This window comes from Bombus pascuorum, chromosome 2, assembly GCF_905332965.1.
Source record: "Bombus pascuorum chromosome 2, iyBomPasc1.1, whole genome shotgun sequence".
NCBI lineage: Eukaryota > Metazoa > Arthropoda > Insecta > Hymenoptera > Apidae > Bombus > Bombus pascuorum.
This window is the reverse complement of record NC_083489.1, coordinates 22,798,685-22,824,909: the sequence shown is the minus strand read 5'-3', so window position 1 is coordinate 22,824,909 and position 26,225 is coordinate 22,798,685. Positions and strand designations below refer to the sequence as shown.

The 26,225-nt window shown below is 27.8% G+C and overlaps 2 protein-coding genes across 9 annotated transcripts; one reads left to right on the top strand and one right to left on the bottom strand.

The window, feature by feature from the left end:
• Nucleotides 1-98: 98 nt before the first annotated feature.
• Nucleotides 99-7,695, bottom strand: LOC132904605 (WW domain-containing adapter protein with coiled-coil homolog). 4 transcript variants are annotated; one of them, XM_060955257.1, is made up of 12 exons: nt 7,411-7,695; nt 7,241-7,274; nt 5,378-5,618; nt 4,413-4,498; nt 3,948-4,028; nt 3,380-3,578; nt 2,846-3,184; nt 2,541-2,764; nt 1,254-1,392; nt 940-1,163; nt 709-836; nt 99-627 (listed from the first exon to the last, which is right to left on the bottom strand). In XM_060955257.1, exons 1-12 carry the CDS (start codon nt 7,584-7,586, stop codon nt 549-551), a joined length of 1,950 nt encoding a protein of 649 aa, XP_060811240.1. In that variant the 5' UTR covers nt 7,587-7,695; the 3' UTR covers nt 99-548. The 4 variants fall into 4 exon arrangements, with proteins under 4 accessions (XP_060811240.1, XP_060811239.1, XP_060811242.1 ...); XM_060955256.1 differs by having other exon boundaries at nt 1,254-1,395; nt 7,411-7,694; XM_060955259.1 differs by having other exon boundaries at nt 7,482-7,664.
• On the top strand, nt 7,290-22,606 carry LOC132904593 (uncharacterized). Of its 5 annotated transcripts, none has more exons than XM_060955225.1 (10): nt 7,290-7,429; nt 9,435-9,577; nt 9,710-9,949; nt 10,076-10,193; nt 10,270-10,414; nt 10,540-10,627; nt 10,725-11,088; nt 11,158-14,830; nt 15,496-15,531; nt 16,163-22,606. In XM_060955225.1, exons 3-10 carry the CDS (start codon nt 9,729-9,731, stop codon nt 16,516-16,518), a joined length of 5,001 nt encoding a protein of 1,666 aa, XP_060811208.1. In that variant the 5' UTR covers nt 7,290-7,429; nt 9,435-9,577; nt 9,710-9,728; the 3' UTR covers nt 16,519-22,606. The 5 variants fall into 5 exon arrangements, with proteins under 5 accessions (XP_060811208.1, XP_060811206.1, XP_060811207.1 ...); XM_060955223.1 differs by lacking the exon at nt 7,290-7,429 and adding an exon at nt 8,087-8,346; XM_060955224.1 differs by lacking the exon at nt 7,290-7,429 and adding an exon at nt 8,311-8,508.
• Nucleotides 22,607-26,225: the final 3,619 nt, after the last annotated feature.

Here is a 26,225-nt window from a genome sequence, read left to right as displayed (position 1 = left end):
ATAGGAAAAAAGATTACTATAATTACAGAGCAAATCTACTTCCTCCTATATATATGGGAATTAGGTAAGACAATGGCGATAAAGAATTGAATTAAAACTTCTGGCACGAATTTTATTCCGAGATTTACAACAAAAATGTTTCAACTAGTTAAAATGCCGCTTAATCTTGGGATATGAAACATTGACACGTATAACATAGGTAATACAAGACGATGTGGACAATTCAATAGTTTGCAATGAACTGATAGAATAGATTCATTTTCTATTTGCTTAGTGTGTTGTGTCTGCGTGTGGATAGGCCTCCTGTGCTTCCTAGAGAGGTGGGTTTCCTAATCAGTTGTAATATGACTCACCATCTGATAAATGGAACAGCCAATCCTCTCTGGGCAGCCCATATTCATTACTATTTTTATCACTTCTATCATGATATTATAATTTAGGTACAATCTTAATTATTCAATATTAATGAGAATATTAATAATTATGTTTTATTTTTGCATGAATCAATTATAGATTGTAATTATAATTACTTTATAAAGTTTCTTACACTAAGAATCGTCAGACATGAAGGAATTTTGGGATTTTAGCTCCTCCAATGTTTGAATTTGTTGACGGAGAAATAATATCCTAGAATGTTAAAAAAGATCAATTCATTTAATTTAATATAATTATTTTCTTTTATATGGTGTTATATATAATGATATATACCTTTGTTCCTGTAACGTCGCTTGAATTTCTGTCAGCCTCACTATCGATCGTGCCGTCTTTAACTCTGCCGACACTCTTGTACACTGCAAACTTCCCATTGTGTGTGCTTCTTCACTAAGCTTCTGTGCCTAAAAACAATTACTCAAATATTGTTCAAGGATTCATTATAATAAATAATTTTTAAAATATATAATCTACAATTTTCAAAATAATTATATATACATCATATACCTGTTTTTCAAGAATATCAGCAGGAAAGGCACGCACGTGTTGCGTTAAATCTTCCCGATAGTGATTAGCAAGTGATGGTGTTAAGGAAGGTGTTAAAGGAGGCTGTACTCTAGACAATGCTTGTAAACCTGTATTACTTAAATTTCCAAGGGAACCTAATGTACTAAGATTTTGCAATGAGCTTAAACCTTGTACTCCAGAATTCGTCGCCCCAGGACTTGTTACTATGAAAGGAAAACAAGTAGGCGATTATTAATTATTACGATTACTATGATTTTATTAAATACAAATTAATTTACTGATTATCAACATACATTTTCGAGCATCGATACAATCCTGGGTTTCCGAATGTGTGGGAGTAGGTGGTCCCTCACTTGTAACATTGCCGCTTGTATCAACCTTTAGTGGAACCATTACGTCATTTCCACTATTATTTCGATCACCACTAGCTGACTGCTACATAAAAACATAATCGAATAATTTTAACAATTATCGCATTTCTTATGTGTAAAATTTTTTATTTGAAAGACTAAAACAACTAAAATAAATCAATTAAAATTACATAATATAAAGATACATTATTATCAATTTAACAACACAAATTAGTAAAAAATTAGAGTACTTTTACATATAAGATGTTTCGTTTAACTCGAAACGATAGAATATCTCACGAGGGATTAAAGTTATCAGAAAAATGTTTAACTAAAGTTGTTTGGTTTAAAGGGAGGCATCATATGATGGAAATTGTATTTTTGCAGATCGCAACGTATGAAAGACAAAGATAACATAGATAGAAGAATGTCACTTCACGTCTTTCCCTGTCTTTCGTATGACAAATTACAGTTAAAATATCTACAAGCACTAATAGTTTTTCGACATAAATAGGTTAATATTTTTTCATAGGAAATGCTAAGATGGATCAGTTAATGTATTAAGAAATATATAGTTCTATTTAAAAAAATTAAGTCATATGATGTCCCCTTTCAAACCAAATAAATTTTGTTAAAATATTTTTTTGATAAGTTTAATTTCTCGTGAGATATTTTACCATTTCCAGTTAAATGAAATACCTTGTATACCTTAAAATTTAAATTGTAATAAAAGTTCATAAGAGTTTAAATGCCAATGCTAACTTTGAAAAAAAGGAAACTAAATATTTAATTATATAGAAAATGTACAATTTTCAAGAAAAAAGATACAGAAATATTAATTTATGATTAATAACTAGCACTTCCAGGTATTTTCAGTTAGACCTTCTTCTATTACTATGCGTACACATATATATTTATTTAATTCATATTATTCTAATTCATACACACACACATACATACACACGCGCGCGCGTGTGTATGATAATTTTTCATAATACAAAAAATATCATCAATCATTTTAAAATACATAAAAATTTTCTAATTAAGAAGATTTGGAAGTAGAATCAAATTAAAATACGTAAACAGATTTTTAATACAATATTTATGAATGGAACGTAATATCGTTATGTTAATTAAAACGTTATGTCAATTATGTTATATTAATTGAAAAAAAATAATTATCATTAATTTAAAAAAAATAAGAATTTAAACATGTAAACATAAACTTACTTGTCTAGACAATAGAATAGCGGCTGTTTGAAGTGTTTGTAATGCTTTCTGTGGCGTAATGTCGGGTTGTTCCTTATTGCCTGTGATTTGAGACAAAAGTCTTGGAAGATTTGCTAATGAAACCGGTGGACCTGGAGCATTACTGTTTCCTTGTTGTGTTGGTGAATTAAGTTTTCCAGGTGTTTGTGGTGTAGACGGTGGATGTGATGTTAACCGAGGTAACGCTGTAATCAATTATCAATCTGTTAATATAATCTTCCTATTTCTTTCACCTTTCATTATTGTACTGTTTGGATAAAACATACCAGTGGCTAACAAAACAGGACCTTGAGGCAGTGGATCGTGGGTACAAGATGTCAGAGGTTCGGAGGTTGGTGTAGAATCACCTGGAGATATATCCATATCTTGTGCTTGACGCTCCACTCCCACTTCTTCTCTACCTGGTTCCCGATCTCTTTCGCGTTCTCGTTCTCTTTCCCGTTCTTTTTCCCTTTCCCTTTCCCTAATAGAAACATCTTCTCTACTACTACCACCACCACTTCCACTGCATGAGCTCCAATATTCTCGTTTGTCGGACTGACGCGATGATTTACCATCTCGCACACTGCTACTATTTGACCGCGAGTTGGAATGTTTATCATGACCTACGAGCAGAAAAATGAAATTCTATACTGAACAACTCCTTTAATGTTAAATATAATAAATGTACTTATAATGAAACGACAAATCATAATCATTAAAATATGAGAAATTGTATTTTTATAAAGAAAGATGCTAACAGTGAGCAAAGAATCGTGTTCGAAGGAATTTATTTAGCGATATAATATTGTTAGACGTACTTGACCTAGAAGAATAATCATTGGACTGACGTTGTCGGTTTTCTGTTCGACTAATCCATTCCCGTGGTTTTTCCCACTGAGAAACTTCTGTTTTGCAGTTGTAATAATACTTCTTGCCCGAAGAACTCATATGCTCTGACCAATCACCAAACCTGGCCGAACGTTCCATTGTACCTCCTCGCTCATCACCACGTTTGTCCTAAACAGACTGTTCTAAAATTTCCGGAAACCATTGAATCGATGGAAAATATTCATATGAATTCCAAAACTTGTTCGAAAAGTTGAAATTACATTTGTCCATGATGTTGATCCTGTGTACCCCCCCCCCCATTGAACTTCAATACTTGACAATTTTTTAACTTTTGAGATGACGCATTATACATAGAAATTTAATGTTCATTTAAATGTTAATAATTTATCATTAAATTTTTGTATTTATCACATCAAATTGTTCAATAAACATGTTCTTTTCATCTCTATTATACTCTTTCAAACTATTTCTAACTATCTTTTGATTTATATGTACATCGTTTTAGTAACAATCATATGAAGTACATTTTATACTGACCTGACAGGAATTATGTGATGGTTTTCTCTGAGATGATGATTCTCTTGATGAATTCGATGATAACTTTATAGGATGTAAAATCTGTAAAAATAAGCAAATAATATTCAGATATTATATATCAGTAATATATTTCTATATAATATTATATCTCAAAAGTATGCAACTTGTATAAAATATAAGCCATTTAGACAAATTGGATCTGCAACCATATTCAAAATGTTCCACAGTCCAACTACTATACAAATGTGCAAAAAAATTTTGAATGCAATCTTACGGGAAAATTCAATGTACTCATTATATGTAAATAATTTTATATTTATGAAGTCCAAATAAATTATATTTTTAATTACCATATGATGATCAAACATTTAGGAAATATCGAAAATTATATTTATATTAAAGAATTAATATTTAATATTACTCAAATCTAAAAATTAATTAGATAATAAATGATAATATTCTTACCTCTCCACTACTCCTATCATGATTGGTCCTGTGTTCTGAATCTCTGCTCTCACGGCTTCTCTTGTCTTTTGGGGATCGTGCACAATCTACACATATGCAAGTAAGCATGTTACAGCTGAAAATGTTAAGACACAACCCTGTTTTTATACTGAAGAAAGAAGGAATAAAACTTTAATTCTCAAAGAAATTATACAGCCGATTTTGCTATAACACAGATTTCATAATTTTAAAAAATATAATTTAAAAAACATTGAAATAAAAGCACTATTCACTTATTTTTCTTAATGAATATATGAAATATAGTTAAATATATAACATTTCTTTTACTACTCATTTTCTTACACATTTATTCTTCTTTATACATATATAGTCTTTCTTTATGTGTTTTACATCTCGTAACAATAATAGAATATTAATTTGCTAAAACATTATTTAAAACAACACTATAAAGATAATTAAAGTAAATTCTAAGTAAAAATATATCATATTCATATCACTTAATCTTGATATTAACCTTTGAAATGCAGGTTCATATACATATGTTGTAACACAAATATTATTAATTACAAGTAGTGAGTATGATACATAATATATATATATTTTTATAAATATCAAATCTTATTTTATTACTCTTAAATATGATGCTCTTTTATTGATAATATTTTTTAAATGTATCTTTATTTTATCATATATTTCAAGAACTTATAAAAAATTATGTTATCTTAAAACTTACTTGTAACATAATTCTCATGCTTTACGAATAGCATCAACAGGTTATAGCAAAAATGACTGTATTATTATTTAACATAGAATAAAATTACATTTACCAAATCTTTCATAATATAAATATTTGACAAATCTTTATTAAGCTTTTTGAATACATCTTTAACGTATCATATGTTTTGAGTACTATTTTGAAGTATGATAATTCTGAAAAATGTAAAAAATATTTAAATGTTATTTACCCGAGTACTTGTCCCTAGAGGAGGATAACTTGTAGTCTCTGTTTTCTCTCTCCTTCTTGTATAGGGGCTTGGATGCATAGCTGCGAGGACTGTCTCTATCTGTTCCCATGCCCATACCCAAGCCCCCTGCTGGACTATAAGAGTTGCCATTGGGGGAATCTCGCATACGTCCTTCGTAACGACTATCTGATGATGTTGTTGATGATGAGTATCCACCCTTAGAACTGTTATACTTTGCGTTCTGTGTGAAAATATTAAATATCAAATATGATTACATCAAATTTTCAATAAATTACCTTTTTTTGACAGATTAATTTCATAAATGTTAATTTATTTACTGTTACACTATATGTGTACCTCCTGTCTCTTAAAAATATAAAAAATAAAGTTTAAAATTTGATAATGATCATAAAAACTTTCATATACTTCTTATTATATTCTTTATTGTTAGTAATTATGAAAAATATCAAAAATATGTTGTTATGATATAACACTACCCTACAAAAAGCTTTTGTATACAAAACTGTTTATCATATTAAATTCCAATTCTACACAGGAAATATTTAACAATACATTGTGTTTTTTATTAAAGAATAGTTCAATACTACTTTAACAGCCTATATGAGGAAAAAATGAATGAATTAAGCATAATTGAAATATCGTGAAATTGTTTATTACTTTTACTAAAAAACGATCGTTGTAAATAATGTATTGTAGAAAAAACTTTAATTAATATATACATGCAACACTTCCAATGTACTATTAGTAATCTGCATAATGTAGAAGAATGAATTATTGATTTTCTAAAAGTGAGGTTATGTTTACAAGATTAAGTAAAATTTTTATCTTTTATCAAAAGCAACAAAATTACATCAATTTGCGCACTATTTTTTCGATATTGAATATAAGTTGCAAAAATATACTGAAACGTGTATAGAATTAGTGCATTTTTAATAATACTAACAATTGAATGAATACTTCAAGGACAATATATAATTGAAGCTTTTGCACAGCACTTGAAGAAAATGTCAGACTTTCCGTTACATCTGCCTTAATGTTTTTGATATATAATCAAAAATATAAAAGAAGAAAAATAAATTTATGCACAAAAGAATTACATACACTCAAAGAGTATGTATAATTTAATAATTCAATCTGTTTTTACATTTATAAGATGAGATTTTAAGACTTTTCGAATAAAAAATAAACAATAACCAAGTTCACTTATTCAAATTTCAAAATATCGAACTTGTAATGTATAAAATTGACTTAACTCATATAGAGAGGAGAACCGATATTTTTCGCAATATATATGATTTATAATTCGTGTCTACAGTCTCTTATGAAATTATACAAGCGAAATTACTTTGACACTAGATTACGGGAATCTAAAGCAAGATATATATATATGCATATATACATGTGTGTGTGTGTGTGTGTAAATATATATATATATATATAGCATATACATCATCAACACACACAAACTAAACGATACTTGCACTGCATGAAAGGGACAAAATAGGCGGGCAAATTGCACGAGAAATATTAGAAATGCTAGAAGAAAAGAAAATATCGTACATTCGAATATTATAACACAATCTTTATAACTAATCTTTACGAATTGTAATTTAGTTAACAACGGACTATTAGGAAAAGAAAGACAACGTAAGAAATATGAAAGAGCTACTGACACAGTTGATCACGTAATTATCTAAAGAAAAAAGCGCGAATGAAATGAGTGAATTGTTTTATTTGATACGAGAATGAACAGAATCGCGGTAAAATCGTGCGTACAATCGCACTGTGAACGAATTACCCCACTCCTAAACCCCCGACACCAATTGCTCGAATGATATTTACCTGATAGGGATGGGCCTGGTGCTTTTCGAAGTACCTGAAACCATAGAAAACAAATAGTGAATAAAATCGCTAGACAGTGGGCATTCCAGGATGGAAAATGATATTTCCATCGAGGAATCTCTCCCACGAATAGCGGTAGTAGTAATATCGAGTGGGTCGGATGGACGGACTTTGTAGATGAGAGGTGAGGTGAGTAGAGGTTGGTTGTGTCAGGATTGGGTATTTGACGTCGGTACCCTACCCATCGCTGATCCTTTGTGGTTTCCTCGCATGCATTACCATCAATGCCGGTGTCTGTGGGAAATTCGCGGCCTCGGATGTTCCCTTTTCGGTCGGTCAATGTCATAAAAACAACATTAACGCTTATTTAACAGTCAACTTTCTTTCTACCCGGACGCCATGTCACATACGTGATCGGCCGCTAGCGGTTATTATAGCCGAAAAGTTCGAGTAACGTCTGCGCTTCGGTGTGCAACTTCTCTTCTCAGGACCGTATATACTGAACTTTTACGGCCGATTTGAATGAAACTCACGTGACAGCGTGAGCCATTTTACGAAATTCTTTTGTCAATTGGATTGACACTACTTGCGACAGAGTGATACAATTTTATATTTAATAGAAGAGACATGGTTTTTATGTTTGCAGATGGATTAATTTGTGAAACATGCATGTGGTATTATGATAGGAATATATAAAATTATATAATCATATTATTTTATTTATTTTTTCAATAATACATATAAATAATAATTCATTTTGAAGAAATTTATACTCGTTATATATGTAAACATAGAAAAATGTTGAATTTAAGTAACACTAAATTTTACAATGATAATCAGAGACACGATTATGATTTCGAAAAATTGAATCTACTTTAACATTTGGAGAAAAAAGAATTTATGAAATTTGGATAAAATACATGGTATTTCACTAGTAATGATAAGTAAGAGAAAGGTTATTTTGTACCATATACGAGGGTTCCTTGATGGGTGCGACCGTACCTGTATCTGCAACTTCCGTAGCGACGATCTGAATGTTACGACAACGACGGCGTTGATTTAGCATCGACGCCAGGCGCTGCGTTTTACTCGATTTTCAAAGAATTGTAAGTTTCGAGTACACCAACAACAGGCGGCGCAGATCGCAATAAATTTACTTTCGTGTACGGCTGTGCTGTTGCAAATGCGAAAAACTGAAACTATGAGTTCGCTTATTTGCGAAGAAATGAAAGTGACGGCTATGCCCGTTTAGTTTCATTTTGTTGCGTGTATGTGTAGTAAACGATGTAACACAGTGTGACTGATGGAAGTGGGGGTATTGAGTCTCTGCATTTTTGATGTGCTTCTAAAAACAAATTCACGTTAAAAGAAACTTGCAGCCTCTTATTGTTGATTATTGACTGTTATTCTTTTAAATTTTCTGCATGACATGTCTAAACGTCAATAAGTAATTGTATTATGAATCGTACCGATGTTTCGATTATATTAAATATTATGTTACAACACGTGTACGATTATTGCTGACTGTGAGTAGCTCGATTTTGTTTTCTTTGGTTTCGTTGTTTTAGTACACGCTTGTTCTATGTATAGCGAAAAAAGTATGTAATAATTCTTCGACTCATAATTAAGAAATCAATTTCAGTTAATAAATAGTTAATAAACATGTCATGTAGAAATCTGATTTTGTTCATCGAAATATTTCGTCAAAATATTAAATAAATTATTACGATATATGAAGACTACAGGGAAGAATATGATAAGTTAAATTTCCTATTTTTTTGCAGCAAAGGAGTCTAAAATTCATTTGTCACATTGTCAATCAATCCTGTGTTACCAAGATTGTTTTTTTATTTAATTTCGGAATAAAACATTTTCTTACTTTTAAAAATTTTTTAAGATACTGCTCATTATAATATTATAATATCAATGATAAATATTGCTTGTCTTAATAATTATGACTTTGGTTTTTGTACAACTTTGTTAACTTATCAGTTATTTTTCAAATACTAGCATCTTTCGATCTGACAGATTGTTTCTGTTTTTCATTATATGATGTTAAAACACTCCTATTTAATCATAGAGTAACATCAAAGCCAAAAAATTAACAAAAATGTACTTATCACGTTTTTCTTTTGTGACCTTTGTATATATTATAATACGTTATATATACATAATCTTGTTGTTTTTTTTTTAGGTTTAATAAGATTATTTTTAATGAAAATTATGGCTCATTCTACACAGGACACGAATATAAGCAGTTCTTTTACCTTGATTGACAATTTATTAAACAATAATTCATTGACTAATAAATATTATCATTCTAATATATCATGAGAGGTAGGGAAAGAAAGAAGAAATAAACATATAAAGCAATAACATTCTGTAATCTTAATTGAATGTTATTTATTAAAACATCATATATTTTCAAAAAATTATTATATATTTTTATTTTTTTGAATATTTATATAGTTTAGAAAAAGAAATAATAATGGATGAAAAGGATGAGATAGATTTAATATGGATATGCAATAGTCCTATTAATGTCTCAAAGAAGTATGAAAATCAAGAACATGAGGATAATAGCCTCATTGATGTTAAATCATCTGAAAACATATTTCCATGGCTCAGTAAATTTAATAAAATAATGTGTTCATCTGTGGGACATAGAAATTACCAATTGTTAAAACATTTACTTTTCCTTTACACACAGTAAGATTATTGTTTTTTTTCTGAAATTAAAAGAAAGATAATAATAACAAAATTATTTATATTAAAGTATATAATTGCATTATAATTCATGGTTTAAAACTAATTAATCAATATTTTGTATTTCAGAAATATTTTAACCAGTATAAATACATATTGTGAAAAGACACTAGATATGATAAAATTAAAAACTCATCTACGTAACACACTAATATTTTTTCATCTTTACTGGAATGATATTAAAGAGGTATTGTTAGAAATAATTAATTATGAATTTAATAAAAGCGACAACATACTAGTAATTTACTGAATGTTTTTAATAGCATGTTAGCGACTGTAACTTATACTTAAGTGAGATGTCAGTGATATTGGGAATATATATAGATATAGAACTCAAAACTTCTAAACACACTATGGATTCTTCTAAACTTGCTTCAAAACTTCTTTCAGCATTATGGATATATTTAAGTAAGTTAAAAAAGGTATAATATAAAATATATTACACCAATAGAATATAATAAAAGATGAAATGTCATTTTTCATACTTATAAGACACAAATAACATTAGAAAGTAATAATTACTTTTGTTTCAGGTAATTCAGAAAAGCATATTTTCAGAGTGCTGCTTAAACTAAAGTTTGCTACTAAAAAATATGCAAAAGTTTGTGATCTTATATTTATGTATGTAAATATTTTATATTCTTTGCTTCTTAGTCTAAAAATAAATGTAGTATAAAAATGTCTTTTTATGTAATATAAACTATTCTTTTTATACCAGGAAAAGTTTTGCTAATTTCACAAAGAATGTAGATTCTTTGACAGATGTAGATTATGTCAGGTATTTGCTTGTTTTAAAAATATGGAAAAGGATAAAAGAAACTGTTGAAGAGAAAAGGCAATTGAATAAGATGGCTCTAACGATATTAGGTCCATGTATTCCAAAAATGCGTGACGAATTATTAAACATCATACCTAAAGCACCCACAGGGCTTGAAAATGAGACTATTTGGCTGTTGCAATCAAATGCATTTGACTTAAAAACTGCATGCAACAATTTTTTAGTATTTGAAGAAACAATGTTTGCTGAATTTAAAGAAACCCCCTTAACAAGAACTTCTGAGCTGAATTTCCAACTATCACAGGTAAATTTTTTATTAAATAATATTTGCAATGTTTATATAACTTAATTCTTATTTTTTATTTTCTTTTAGAATTTGTCATATGATGTACACAAATTTTTTGCAAGTTATGAATTGAAGAAAAGTCATACAGGTAACTTAGAAAATAATTATTCTTTTGAAGAGAACATGAAAAACAGTAAAATTAGCAATCAACAACTTTCTCCACCAAGAAAAAGAAACAAATTTGAGAAGTATAAAAAAGCATCGAAATTAAAACCTGGAGAGGTAATTTTAATTAATTTAGCTGAGGAAGATGAATTAGAAATTGACAAAAAGAAAAGGAAGAAAAGATGTCAAAAAAATTTAGAGTGGTTAAAAATGGCAAAGAAAAAATATAAAGTGCAGAAACAAATTGATGAAATAAAATATAGAGATCCAATAGAAATTGAAGATGCTTGTAGTGCAGATAACTTTAAAAATTGTTCTAACAGCATTCTTCTAGGAGATTTACCAATTTTAGACAATAAAGTTAGTGAAAGTACAGCAAGTTGTACTTCAACTGAACAAAAATCAGTTCAAAATAATATTGATAATTTGGAAAATATACTTAATCGTATATTCGATAAGAGAAATACTGAATTGAAATGTATGTTTCAACATAGGTGGTGTGATACATGTACTTCATCAATAAAACAAACTGATGTGCAATGCAGTAAAATTCTATATTTACTGAAATTTCTAAGCACTGTGGGACAAAATACTAAAGAACCGAAAGCCATATTAAATCTACTGAAAGATAGTAGGGATGAAAATATGTCTTCTGAACATAGTTTTTCTTTTAGAAACACGGCTAATGAATCTAATGAAATAGATACTCAGGGTAAAGAATTGTTTTCTCAGCCAAAAAGTTCCATAAAGACAATATTCTTGTCAAGCGAGTGCCAAAATAATATTACAAATGTACAATCTATAAAACAACAATTGCCTATAAATACAGATTGTAATGTGATAGAAGAAAATACTTATTGCCAAACTGAATCTGCTTATGTACAAAATGATGATCATTTACATAATTTACGATCTATGAGTGGTCATAATTCGCAAGTGGTAGAAACCATGAAAAAGAACATTCAGGAAATTCATGAATGTACAGGATGTTGTAGGAAGATTGAGGTAAAACCTTTCTCCTATTATAACAATAGTATATTTAATACAATAAAGAACGAAGATGTAACACATAATACAATAGATAATAATACTATCGATAAAACAACAATTTGTGACAAAAATATAATGTGTATACTAAGTGATCTTGACAAATGTATGGACGTTTTAAATCGTATTGGTGAACATATTATGACCATTTATGCAGAAAAACAGCGCCTAGAATGTTTAAACAAAATGGACATATGTACTGTTTCTACTACAGTTTTGGGAAATCAGTGTGCAGAATCATCATCATCATCGTCATCGTTGTCGTCGTCATCATCAGATTGGATACAAAATATTAATTCATTAACAAATACAGAAAAACTTGGTAAGATTTTGGAACTATATGGAAAAAAGAACTTATTGAATGTATGTAACTGTCAAAATCTTCATTTTTTAAATGAATTTCATAAGTCAACCCCTCAATCAAAAGAATATCATTCTTATGGAAAAAATAATATTTTTTCTGGAAGCAAACCATCTTCAAACCTCGTCTGTAATCATGTAAAATCTGAATTTGAACAACCTATTAAGAAAGAAAATGAAAATCTTGAAATTCTAAAAAATAATATACAAAGCACAGATCAACATAAAATTAATGTACTAACAAATAATCAAACTTGTGACATATCTTTTACACATAATCTGGAAAATACTAAAGAATCAAATCAAGATATGCATTGGGAATCTACGTTGCAAAATTTGTCACAAGAAGCTAATTCCATAGAGGAATTTGAAAATATCACAATCTTTGATAGTATTCTGAATGGTGATGAACAAGAAACTATTGAAGACGAACAAAAAATTTGGGGAGATTTAAAATCACCATTAATCTATGATAATTCGGATAGTGTATTAAATAGCATTACAGAATTTTTTTCACAGCCTGAACATTTGCATACTAATGAAATGGAAGAAAAATACATATTGTCAGATGCAGAGGATTCTCAAACATTATTATCTGAAGGCAGCCCTGGAAGAACTGGAATATTAAATTTTTTATTTGATTTTTATTTAACAAATATGGACTCTCCTTCGAATAATTTTATATATTCAAATATACAAGCAGTTAATCCTCGGTTGATTGAGAAAACTTTTGAAGAAAAAACAGCTGAAAAGAATAATTTAGAAAATACACTTTCACAAGAGGATAAGGAATTGTTTAGTAATAAAAATAATTCTATTAATAATAGTGTGGATATGATTGGATTTGAATTGAACACAAGTAGAGAAGAAGTGCTTGAATTTCTTCCAGTAATTAAAAGTACACCTTCATTCTCTGGTCAATCGATTAATTTAGTCAATTCAGATAGCATACTTTCTGAAGAGAAAGAATCGTTTCCTAAATGCAGTCTTTCTAGTCCTACTGATAAGTTTAATGTTGGTAGTCTTAAAGAAACATTTTATATTTTTCAAAAGGAAGATACTATTAATCAAACCCAATCATTCAGTGATATAAAAAATGAAGATTTACCTGAAATTTGTATCTCCAACAACATTCCATCAGACGAATCTATGAATTATATATTAAATCAACAAGAGAATGATATTCATTCATTACAGAAGTATACATGTGTAGAACCTGAAACTAGTCCTTTAGTAATAAAAGAATCTTTAGATTCTTGTGATTTATTGTCTTCCACAGATTTAATATCATGTAATACGGATACAACACTGCAGTGTATTGAACAAACAGATGAAAGTTCTTTAAGACAAAAAAATTCTCAGGAAAACATGCAATACAGTTGTGAAGAAAAACAAAATCATGTTATGAAATGTAGAACAGAAATTAGTGGTCATCCACAATCCAGATCACCTAAACAGATATTAAAATGTAAAAAGAAAATTGAAATAAAGAAAAAAGAAAAACAATTATTTTCATCTATTGTTCAATCTAATCAGAATGAATTGAGTTTAAGATGTTCACAAATTACTATTGTTAATCCTTTGGATTATCAAGATGTGCAAAATACACATGAATCATCACTATCGACATTTCACATGTCATATTGTCAAACATCGCCTAAAAATGGAAAGAAACAACTAAAATGTGCAAATGTTCAACAATTAAAGCGTATGTCTCAACAGAAGCAACAAATAGTATTAAATTTTCATGAAGATTCTATGGTGAATTCAATCTACAAGGAAGATTCTAAATTACAAAATCTCCAGTGCATCATGGAAGATAATATCTCAGAAGATTCAAGAATGTTAAATGTACCAGAAAAATCATATGTAACTGAAGATAAATCTCATTTCAAAATATCAAAAAGAAATATGAACATTGATACTGATATTACAAAAGCAAATTTTATAACAGATAAAGACATAACTGAAATTTCAAATAATATAAAGTCTGCTAAGTGGACATCACAGAATATAAATGTACAGCCATCAAATTCTATTAAAGAACAAGAAATTTTAGATGAAGATATACCTTTGAAGAAAAGAAAATTAACTTCAAAATTTTCATCAACTGTAAATACAAATACAAGTGTTAGTTCTGTAAATCAGCAAAAAATGCGAAGAAAGCAATATGTTTCTACAAAAAAAGGTAACTATATGTTTGATATCTTTGGCAATTTGCCTTTTTCCTTGAAATATGAGTCCATTTTCAATATAGTTATAGAATATTATTTTGAATAAATAAATAAAATGTCTTATAGCTAAATACTATCATAAAATGATTGTATTATATAAGAAAATTTATATGTATATTTTACATCTTATATACATATCCAATAGGAGTATTAAAAGCACATAATGATAGTTCTTTCAAATAAAAGTCATCATACTTATTTTAATATTTACATATTAAATTTCGAAACAAAGACAAAATTAATAATTTTCTACATGGAAGATCAACATTGGAAGATATTTTAGTACTTTTAGTGTTTCATAAATTCATCATAATTAAAATTCTTTATATAAACAAAAATGCAATTATAAGTAAAGTGAAAAAAATGGTAATGTGATGTGATATAACATATTTACATATTTTTCATCTACCTTATTAGAATATAATAAACTATAATATATTTACATAAGTGAATTATCTTTAAGAAGTAATATTATTCAGAGGTAAGTTTATTTCATATTTTTAGAGTTTATGTAAAATTTTAATATAATATTAGTAGTTATTCATTTTTATGAATGTAATGTTATAATATTTTTTATAAATATGCATTATATTACATTAAATTATGTTTTTGTTTATAGGTGTGATGTATACAAATAAATTGAAGAATATAGTAGGTGAGTCAATTGAAATGTAAACAAATTTTGAAAATAAGTTATTCCCAACAAAAACAAATATTAGATTGTCCCAAAAGTTCATTTCGTTTTATAAGGAAATAGTAGACGCACAACATTTTTTGTTGTATATTATTTTATTAAATTATGTATGATCCATTTTGTAGTAATAGAACAAAATTTATATTAAGATTTCTAAACTGATTAAACAAAGAAATAATATATACACTATTTAATAAATTATAGGTACATGCACTTTCTTGAGATAAAATAAATTTTTCATAACTACAGAATATTATATATTTTTAATTGAAAATAAGATACACGTCATAAAATTATAAATGATAATGACCACATAATAATTTGTAAGAATAATTACAATGATTATGTTAGTTAGTCTTAATATCACAAAAATTGTTATTATATGATTTTATAATATGATATTATATATACTTTTATTAAGAATGATACATATTTTTATTATTCTAACATAGGAAATTTAGTAACATTATTATGCAATTTTAAGGGATAAAAATTATTTTATTTTATTATGATTGTAAAATTACTTGAAAACATATTATTATCGTAATTATCTTTTATTAATGGAATTTCAATTATGATACGTTAATTACAGCGCAAAATAATGATAAAATAGAAACAAGTTGTACTGAAACAATAGAGAAGGTTGAAGCCTCTCCCGTTAAAGGAATATTAAATTACGAGGAGAAACAGAAATCATCAGGTGCACTACTCGAAATTTCAACAATGCAAAAAATATTTGAATCGCAAATGATATCGAATTCATTAAAATGTACAAATATTGCACAAACTGAATTCTGCGCGCGACCAGAATTAGAAATTTGTAATTTCGACAAAATAAAAGAGGATGTAAGAGAAAATACATCGAACATCACTAACAATAAGGAATCTATTTTCGAATCTTTTTCTATGAATGAGAAAGATATTTCTAATGCAATTAATGGAACGTGATTGAATGAAAATATTGGAAATAATGAAATTTCTTATATTGATGCAAACTTTAAGAAGCAGGATATAATAGACGATAAGTGCGATAATAATATTCGCAAACATATTAATAAAGATGTGCCCTATGTATTTAACGAAGTATTTGGTGTGTCATCGCAGATAATAATAATAATATTCAAAAGGATGTAATAATTTACATAAAGTGACAGATACTCATCAACCATTTTACTATTGATCTATAAAAATTGTATTGGCAGTATAGAATTATATGTGTTATATCATATGTATTGTACATCAGTATTATGTAATTTACAAATTAATGTACACAATTTTCCTTCATTCGCACGCCAAATTTAGTAGCCCATGTAAAAGGTTATGTTGTTGCTAAATTGCACTACTATATTGTCGCACATTGCAAGCAGTGTATACGTCTGGAGATGTACCAGAATAATTCCTATTTTTTCCCAGTGCACTCATCAATACAAAAACCTTATCAATTATTGTGTAAAATGGAAAAATTCCTTTACAAAATAAAATATTGGTGGCGCTTGAAGTACAGTATGACTTGGAAAGAATGTTTAAAGAAGATACGAAAAATAAGTTGCCCTTTTAAAAAAGACATGCTATAGCTTATGGAAAAATGTCAATGAAAGTTGAAAAAATTGACAGTTATTCAGCTATACCTAAGATAGATTGTAGCTGCTGTAAAAGAGTTACACAGCACACGAAAGAAGTCCGATGAAATTGTTAAATCCGAATACGAACAATCTCTTGTGAAAAGAAAGAACTGCATGGTGATTATTACTGCAGTTTGCATTTGATAGAAAGAAGTTATAATAAAGACGTACACGTTGCCAGTTCGCATCAGAATCTCGCGAAAGAAAGACTAAAGCTCACTGTCCACAAATCGCTATATTTGTTTATAGTTGCAACATACGCCTCTCTACTGACAGTGTTAACGTCAGTCGTCATTACGAAAATGATTCGCTTCCTTTTTTTGGACAAATGTACGTTACTTTACAATGACTGCTGCATGGATGCATGGATGCATGGATGTTAACATCAACACATATATGAAGCTACACTTTGTAGACAGTGGGTGTAAGAATGCCAATTTCGATCGACAAAGCATCAAACTGATAATATCGTATTATCAAGAATCTCCAGAGAACAGTTAAAACATCCACGCGACGGAAAAAAATCAATCGTTTAAACTGACTTAACAAAGAACTGATGGAGTAAGAAGGAACGTACAAAAGAGTAAAGAAGAAATAATCGCCTCCACGGGAAGAAAGAAGGAAGAATGGAACGTTCCTGAAGTAAATTATTCTTACACCGATGCTGATTCAGAATGGAGTCCGTCCGGTGAGTCAAAACGCAAATGGAGAAAGGTTAGTCGATGATCGATATTATGGAAATTCACTACTGTAAGAAATTTTTCTGAGATATAAATAATCAACTGTACATTATTCCATAAGACTGTGGGATCGTAAAAGGGTCCTTACGTGATAGCGCGCGCACGCGCGCGTGTGTGTGTGTGTGTCTGTGTGTATGCATGCATATTGCCAATATTTCAGACTTCTCAACATTATTGTGCATGTAAAGAGATCCTTAAATAATCAATATACATATATTAACTCTTTGAGGACGGGGCCAGCGTCACTGTGGACGAGAGGTATTGGCACAGTTGAGAAAATATACATGTTGGACGTTTGCATTATTCATTGTCGAGGCTTGTATTATTTTCATCAATATTTAGTTCATCATCACTGTCACTATTATTAGAAATATTGAAACGTCTGAGCCGATTCCTTGTTGAACGGAGTTCGTTTCCATTGTCTGAAGCACTGTCGTCACCTTCTATCTTGTCAGGTTCAAAATAATGTTCATCATCACTACCATTACTATCGAACATGTTCTTTCTGGAACTTTGAGGCATCCTGTATAAGGTATTATAAAAAATATATAAATTATATAAAAAGCTTTCTGATTCATCTGGCAGTGCCATTGAAAGATTGAAATTCGTTCTGACTCGACCATCATTCTGCATCGCGAGTTTAAAGATCTATAATTTTTTTTCATCAAAACCATAATATTATTTAGTTTACTGTACCCATACGCATAAGATTATCATTCGAAAAAATAGACATACGCCAGCCACTTCAAAATAACTGTATGGAACTGTGAATAGATTCGGGCGATTATATACTGACACGCGTCCGCAAGGGATACAATATACATATAATATCTGAGGATCTCCTTACATGCATAATAATATCGTGTTCAGAACCCTGAAATATTGATAATTTATATATTGATCATTTGAGGGTCCCTTAAGCTTATAAATACTGTATAAATGAGAAGATAAATTATTGTGGGGAGATATTTGCATAGTGGAAAAGTGTATAGTACAACAATCGAAGATCAACATTAGTGTAATTTTTCAAAGAATCCCAAAGCAACAATATGGAGGATGTTTAGATATCATAGATCGTACCTGTATTCTGTTAGACACAGGCAATTTCATATTAAAAGAATAAGAACTCTTTTAGTGTTTGTAATTTCCTGTGTGTAAAATTGAGCAGTATTATTCTCCATTTTATCTAATTTCAATGACTACTTAGTTTTGATATAGTCCTAATAATTTTAATTCAGTTGAGAACATCTATAATCATTTAATGAAAAATGTCCTCATTTATGAAAAAATTACCTTTGTAAAATTACCTATGTAAATATAATATTGTAAGCAAAGTTTTATAACTCTTATATAGTATGTGAAATAATTTACATTAACGAATAATTCTGAATGTATTATATAAAGTATCATAATGTGGCATAAGTCAATTTGATATTTTGATGAGAATTAATTAAAAACAATATTTATTAATATTAAAATTAGCTGAGATGCAGATTTTCTACAAGATTGTGCATGCATGTGTATAAAAGTCATAAAGTTTTATGCAACAAAATATAAATTATTGTAGCGCAAAAAATTGCCATTACTTAATGTTAATTACTATTGACATTACCTTAATCTTTTCGACACTGCAAAGTTTTAGATTTTATATTTCTTAATTTATAAAATTATTTAAATTTGGAAAAATAAGAAAACTTACTATCCAATTTGTAAATGTACATAAATGTAAATAATACAGCAAAGTATGCTTTCAAATACAAAGTTTATGAAAGAAAGCATTTGAATGATCTCTCCAGTAATATTTAAATTATAAACTTTTTTAAAAATTTATTTTGCTAGATTTTTTGTTATTATGTTAGTTTTTTCAATGTACAAAATACATACTAAGGTTTCAACAAAGTTTTTAAGGTTACCATTTAACCATTCCTAAAATTTTGAAGAAACTCTTATTTTTGTTTACTTTATACTAAACATAATATTTTACAAAAATTATAACTTTTAGAGAAGATATGTCATGCCAAATACCTTTTTTAATTAATTTAATTTGCAAAGAATATAGCAAAGTATATTAAATTGTTAAAAGTCCAAAGTATGATTCTAGGCAGTTTATTTTTTTTTTTTAAATAAATATTATGTATATCAAAAAATATTAATTACATATTCAATTTTGTAAGGTTTGCTTGAAAAGTATCATCTATTGGAAATTTATGGTTGACAGTAATCTTGAAAGCGATGAATATGAGACAATATTAAATTAATATGTGATATTTTAATTTTAAAGTAGTTCCATTTGATTTGTTAAATTTTATACATCCTATTATGTTAATAAATTTTATAAATTAATTCTTGTCCTCGTAGATACAATCAGAATTTATTGTTAGTACAACTTATATGCAACTTATTTTTAGTGCTGATAGTTTTTATCATTATCTTTATATGTTATATGTTTATAATATTTATGATAATTTTAATATTAAATATTGACACTAAACCTACCGACACTTCTTGTATATCTATTCCTATTGTGCCCGGTCAAAATGATCGGTCCTTAAAAAAAAGTTATTGCTTTTTGTTGCTCAATAAATTAGTATATGAATAACTTCCATAAAATGACGATACAAATTTATTTTTATATAATTTCAATTATAAACTAGGAAAGAGGTATATAGTTTCTTTCATTCCTATACACCTTATATACACGTAAATACACATTTTTCTAAATATATAAATAATATATAATCGCCTTCACTGCATTTTTTTTACAAATTATTCTGTTCTTGAATGTACATTTGCTGCACACATATTTTTTGCATCCCCTAAACAGATTTTCGTAGTTTTGTAAACTCTACAATATTTTACTTGACAAGATTTTCGTACATGTAAATTGGAACTTGTAGTTGTTGATATTTTTGCTACATTTTCTTCTTCCCGCGATTTTTGATACGCAGCGCCAAGTTCTCTAACTAACGGGAATAAAAATTCCTGCTTTAAAATTTTTTCTCCCGTTGTTTCCTTATACAAAACCCAGTCGTTTATTCCAGCTAGATCCAGAATATTGAAAACACCTAGAGGGGCCAGCTACAACATTTCGACTTGACAATGCATTTTCTTGCCATTTGGCCATTTCTTTAGAGAAATGTCATATTCAGATAGCCTTTATTTTAGACTGATTGTATAAGTTAGGAGAGTAATACCATATTATCTCAAGCGGTCAAACAGACCGGCGACGGTAAGTAGGATAGGCTACATATATTTCTTGGAAAAGAGAAAGAGAGAGAGAGAGAGAAGTAAATACTGAAAAATACATTGTATGCATATTTTAAGAAAAGCTGTATATTTTGATGGCGATGTGATAATGTTTAAATATGTGAGAGTTGTACAAAAGTTTGAAAACGGTCAAATTGACCGATAGTGGTAGGTTTAGTGTTAATTGCTCGAAAAATATAAAAAACATTTTATTTGATATAACAATAGTGATTACTTCTGAAACAAACCTTACTAAGTTTTAAGTTTGTCATCTTAGTTTTATGTAGGAGTAATTAAAATAAAAAGGAAGTATTTTTCAGAAGAAATTTATTGTCAACTATTGAAGTTACATATTAGTTTTTATAAGATATAAAAATTACATAAGCAAGTAGTCTAATAGTATATAAGTAATTTAACATATCTAGTATTTATTAGTTACTTTTATATTAAAAAATACGTTTCATTTTTGTTTTTTTTTCTTCCCAAAGTACAAGAATTATACAAAAAGACTTAATTTTTAGTATTTTCGAAATATTATTAAAATAGTAATTAATTGTTACTTTTCTAATAAAGCAGTGTGTATTTTATGTTAAAAATTAAACACAAAATAAAATTGTTTATGCGGATTTGTATTTTGTGTGTTTATGTAAGAGATATTTCTATTTTACTTAAATTGTTTTATGTATTGTTTGCAAGTATTATATTTAGCAAATTAAGTCACATTATTGTATGGTACTATTTGACCTTAATAATGCAAGCTTTTAACCATGCGCCATTCCATTTGATTGCCTAAATAGAATTATAAAGAACTATGATAATTATTCTTAGTCAGTTTCTAAATTATAAATTATTCGAGATCATTACTTTTACACATATTATATTCGTCATGTAATTGAAATACTTTTTTAATTCAACTAAGAGAAATTCAATTAAGAATAAAAAATTATTTATCTGCAATATATGTAAAAGTAAGATAACGAATTATTTTGTATCCCAAAATCGTAAATGATACTGCGTAGACATTGACAAAGGTGTGAACAACCTTTGCTATTTTGTAGAAAATTGTATTTTCGTTTAAATATTTAAGAACTGAATTTTAGAAATATGTATGAAAGATTGCTTATATATTTCAAACCATACAACATGTCACTAAACGGCGTATAGAATAAAATAAAAGTATAGACATACTTATATGACAGAAAAGAATATTTATTTATAAATTCACGAAATGTAATTGAACGGTTCTTCTATAATTACATTGTAAATTTATAACTTTGTAAATTTGTTTTCTTCCTAATATAATTTTTCCAAACTTATGCACACCTAGCAAAATTGGGCATACTAAATCCATGTTTTATAAAATACAGCAAAAAGTATTGTACTACAGTTTAAGTTCGATTGCTGAAAAGAAATAGTGAAATAAATTAATCCTGTTTTCTTTATTAATGTTCCCAGACATACAACGATTTTACCAATATAAAATTGAGCGTAAGAATCCCCCAAATGTGTATTGGGTTGACAACTAAGTGATTGCGGATTTTGTTAATACCACCTAATGACAAAATCTGCAATCACTTAATTGCCAACCCAATATATTGTTATGCGTTTGTTTTTCGATATTATTATAGAGATACGGTTACCCCACATTGTAAGGCACATAGCATAATTTGCTTTGATTTTCGTTTGTTATTTCGCACCAGTTTAACAACGACTTCGGAAAGAAAAGAAACTGATATTTCCCTTCGATAAATTATTGTATATTTCGTAAAGGAAGTTCTCTGCGGAAAATCAGTAGTATAGTCAATGGTAGAATCCATTTTATTGTACATAAAATAATAAATAAATTTAGATATGAGGGTGCAGTAAAAAATCAGAGCGATCGAGGCAGAAAAATACTCTTTCCGAGCATGACAAGAAATTAAAATTAAGCTCACTACTAATGTGCCAAAATTACCAATAGATGATTCTCCAAGATGTAGCAAGCTTGTTAAGGGGAACAATTCGTCAAGTTTTGCATAGAGAGGGGTACCACGGTCGAGTATCTCGAAGAAAGCTCTATATTTTCAAAGCAAATAAACTAAAATGTTTGGAATTTGCCAAACATGTAAATTATCCAGAAAGTTTCTGGAAAAATGTAATTTTTTCTGACGAAATTCATATAAGACTATATGACCAACTTTTAAATACAGTGGCAGATTAATCATGATACAAGACTGCATGGCAGCAGATGGAACAGGAAATATCGAATATATAGAGGAAACAGTGGAGAAGATGAAATATAAATAAAGACGAAATTTATAATCATCGGTTGGAAAATTACAAATATCATCAGTATATCATTTACAGCAAAAGAAAGGAATGGTTGCATTATAATGTCCTGATGTTATTGAAAACACCACAATTACCGGATTTGAATACAATAGAACATTTATGGAGAGAATTCAAAAATCAATTAGAAAATTGTAATATAAAAAATAAAGAAAGTGGAAAGGAAAATTTCAGTAATACAAAAATTAATGCCGAGACGTCTGCAGGCAGTCGCATAGATACTCACGGAAATGCGATAAAATATTAACGTAGTATAATTCTTAAAAAAATTTCTTAAAAAGATTTTGTTTTTTTAAAATAAGTTTATATAAGTAAAGTTGTTTTCTTACTTGTGCATTTAATCGTGAGTTTAATTTCAGTTTACGAGATATAAAATTATCGCCTAGAATACAAAAATGTATGTCTCGACTTTAGGGATCCAACGATTCAAAAGTTCAATTTTATTTGTAACAGAGAGATAATGAAATAATATATAATATTTAATTAATGAAGCCGCACATTTATTTATTTTATACATATACTTCTATTATACATGTTATAATAGATGCATATAGATTTGTATTTTTACTATTACCCTATGGAAGGATTAACAATTATTCATGAAACATCACACAATATTTAAGGAAATCATAGTTAATGTGAAATAAATAGAATGTACAAAAAAAGAAACAGTAGAAATTGCGGGTGTTTAATTAAATACTTTATTAGGATACTATGTATTAAATGTATGAGAAATACCACTTTGCGATAATAAAAATATTTCTATTATATTACTGTGTATTCAAACCTTTGCTAAAAGGTAGGAAAAGGGAAAAGAAACTGAAATGTTTTAATCTGACCAATTCTTGAATAAAATACTTGTACTATACATGTATTTAAATACCAAAGGATATTTTCTTTTTTATATCATATGTATAATTATAGAGTCAGTTATTTAAAGACATGTATTAGAGTTAAATTAGATATAAATTAGATACATATAATTTATATTGATAATGATTTATAGACGTAAATATAAAGTTATAAATGTAACGCTATGATCTGTACGTATGAAAAATGAAATATGTGCCATTATGTTTCACTAAATAACTCTGTAACAAGATTAATATGAACGTTAGCTATTTGCATTACTTTGTACACATTAATGTATTTTATGCGATTAACGTATTAATCGAACGATTGTACCAGATTTATATAATTTATAATTATACTAGCTTGTCCACAATGTATGATTTAGAGACTGAACAAAAGAATAAAGACAACGCAGCACTTTTATATTTATTTTTTTCTTGTCTTTCATGCAATAAGTTTTAGAAGACTAAAGTTAAAATATCTTTTAAACTAATCGTTATACCTTAATACCTTTTTATAAAGAATTAAAAAATGCATTAGATAGTGTATAAAAATGTAGTTTCGCTTCAAAAATTACATTGGTATTAAAATCTCTTTAAATAAGAATGTAAAAAGAAATGTAAATATCTTATTAAATATCCCCTTTGAAGTTAAACAACTTTTATATGACAAAATTTTTCGTATTTTCAACAATTAAGAAAATAATAGCGTGTATAATAATTATAAAATGTATAATAATTTAATACGATTAAATTGGGTATACTGTAATAGAATAATAAAATTATATAGAATTACATAAATATACATCTCTACAAAAATTTACTAAATATACTTTAATAAATAAAATTTACTTCAGTATTTTATTATATTTTTAATATTATGTTAACAAATGATCTACAGATACTTAAAGGTGTATATATATATATTTACAATTATATTGTACACAAATATTATAACTATATATATATATATATATATATATGTATGTATATTTCTAAAGCTTTTTAGATCTAAAATAACTTTAATTTTCATATCTTCAATCTTTTTTTCCTTTCGAAAGTCCAATTAAAAATATTTTTGATGCATAAAAACTACAACTATATATATATTTTTTTTATCTCTTAAAATTTAAAATAGTTTTATTTTTCATGCATATCTTATTCTATTTGCATCTTTTATTTGAAGAATGACGAAATTGTACAAACCACTATATATTATGGAATATTATTAGAAAACAAAAATATTTTTATTTGTAGGATACTATAAAAAGGATAAAAGCACTTTAATGAACATATAAAATAACTATGTATATTAAAAATGCGTTTTACATAATGTATCGTAACATAGAGTCAAGTATTAGATGAAATAAAAATCTCATGGATACATGATTTTAGATATTTAAACTAAAAACAATTAAATATAAAGGTATTAAAAGAATACATAAACGAGTACCCTGTTACAAACTACGTCTAACCCTAATCGTAAACGTAAAAAATTTACGCTAGGGACGTAAATATGAGGTAAATATGTTTATACCATGTTTCTTAAAAAACCCAGTCTATGCACTGCGTAATGCATGTAATTTACAACTGTATGTAAATACAAGTTTATTCATTATTATGACATAATGTTCTACACATACACAGTACTCAATTTTTTTTATGAACACGAATGAATGAGGCATTTGATGCAATGTTACTACTCTAAATTATATTTTAGGATATCAGACTTTTGCTAATAAATGCTTGGCGCTTAGGATAATTTTCTTAGTAACAAACTATCCATATGGTCATGTGCATAAATAGAAACATTTGGCAATCGTTTAATCGCGATTTTAATAATTAATATCGAATTATGTTACGTTAAC

What these genes read in the sequence shown, in the direction of transcription:
- LOC132904605 (XM_060955256.1), bottom strand. Translation starts at nt 7,586, where the DNA reads ATGACATTGACCGACCGAAAAGGGAACATCCGAGGCCGCGAATTTCCC. An exon ending in ACCAGGCCCATCCCTATCAG is followed by an intron (nt 5,619 to 7,240) that starts GTAAATATCATT and finishes ATTTTCACACAG; the next exon opens with AACGCAAAGTATAACAGTTC. An exon ending in TTGTATCGATGCTCGAAAAT is followed by an intron (nt 1,164 to 1,253) that starts GTATGTTGATAA and finishes TTCCTTTCATAG; the next exon opens with TAACAAGTCCTGGGGCGACG.
- LOC132904593 (XM_060955225.1), top strand. Translation starts at nt 9,729, where the DNA reads ATGGATGAAAAGGATGAGATAGATTTAATATGGATATGCAATAGTCCT. An exon ending in ACTGGAATGATATTAAAGAG is followed by an intron (nt 10,194 to 10,269) that starts GTATTGTTAGAA and finishes TGTTTTTAATAG; the next exon opens with CATGTTAGCGACTGTAACTT. An exon ending in AGCATTATGGATATATTTAA is followed by an intron (nt 10,415 to 10,539) that starts GTAAGTTAAAAA and finishes CTTTTGTTTCAG; the next exon opens with GTAATTCAGAAAAGCATATT.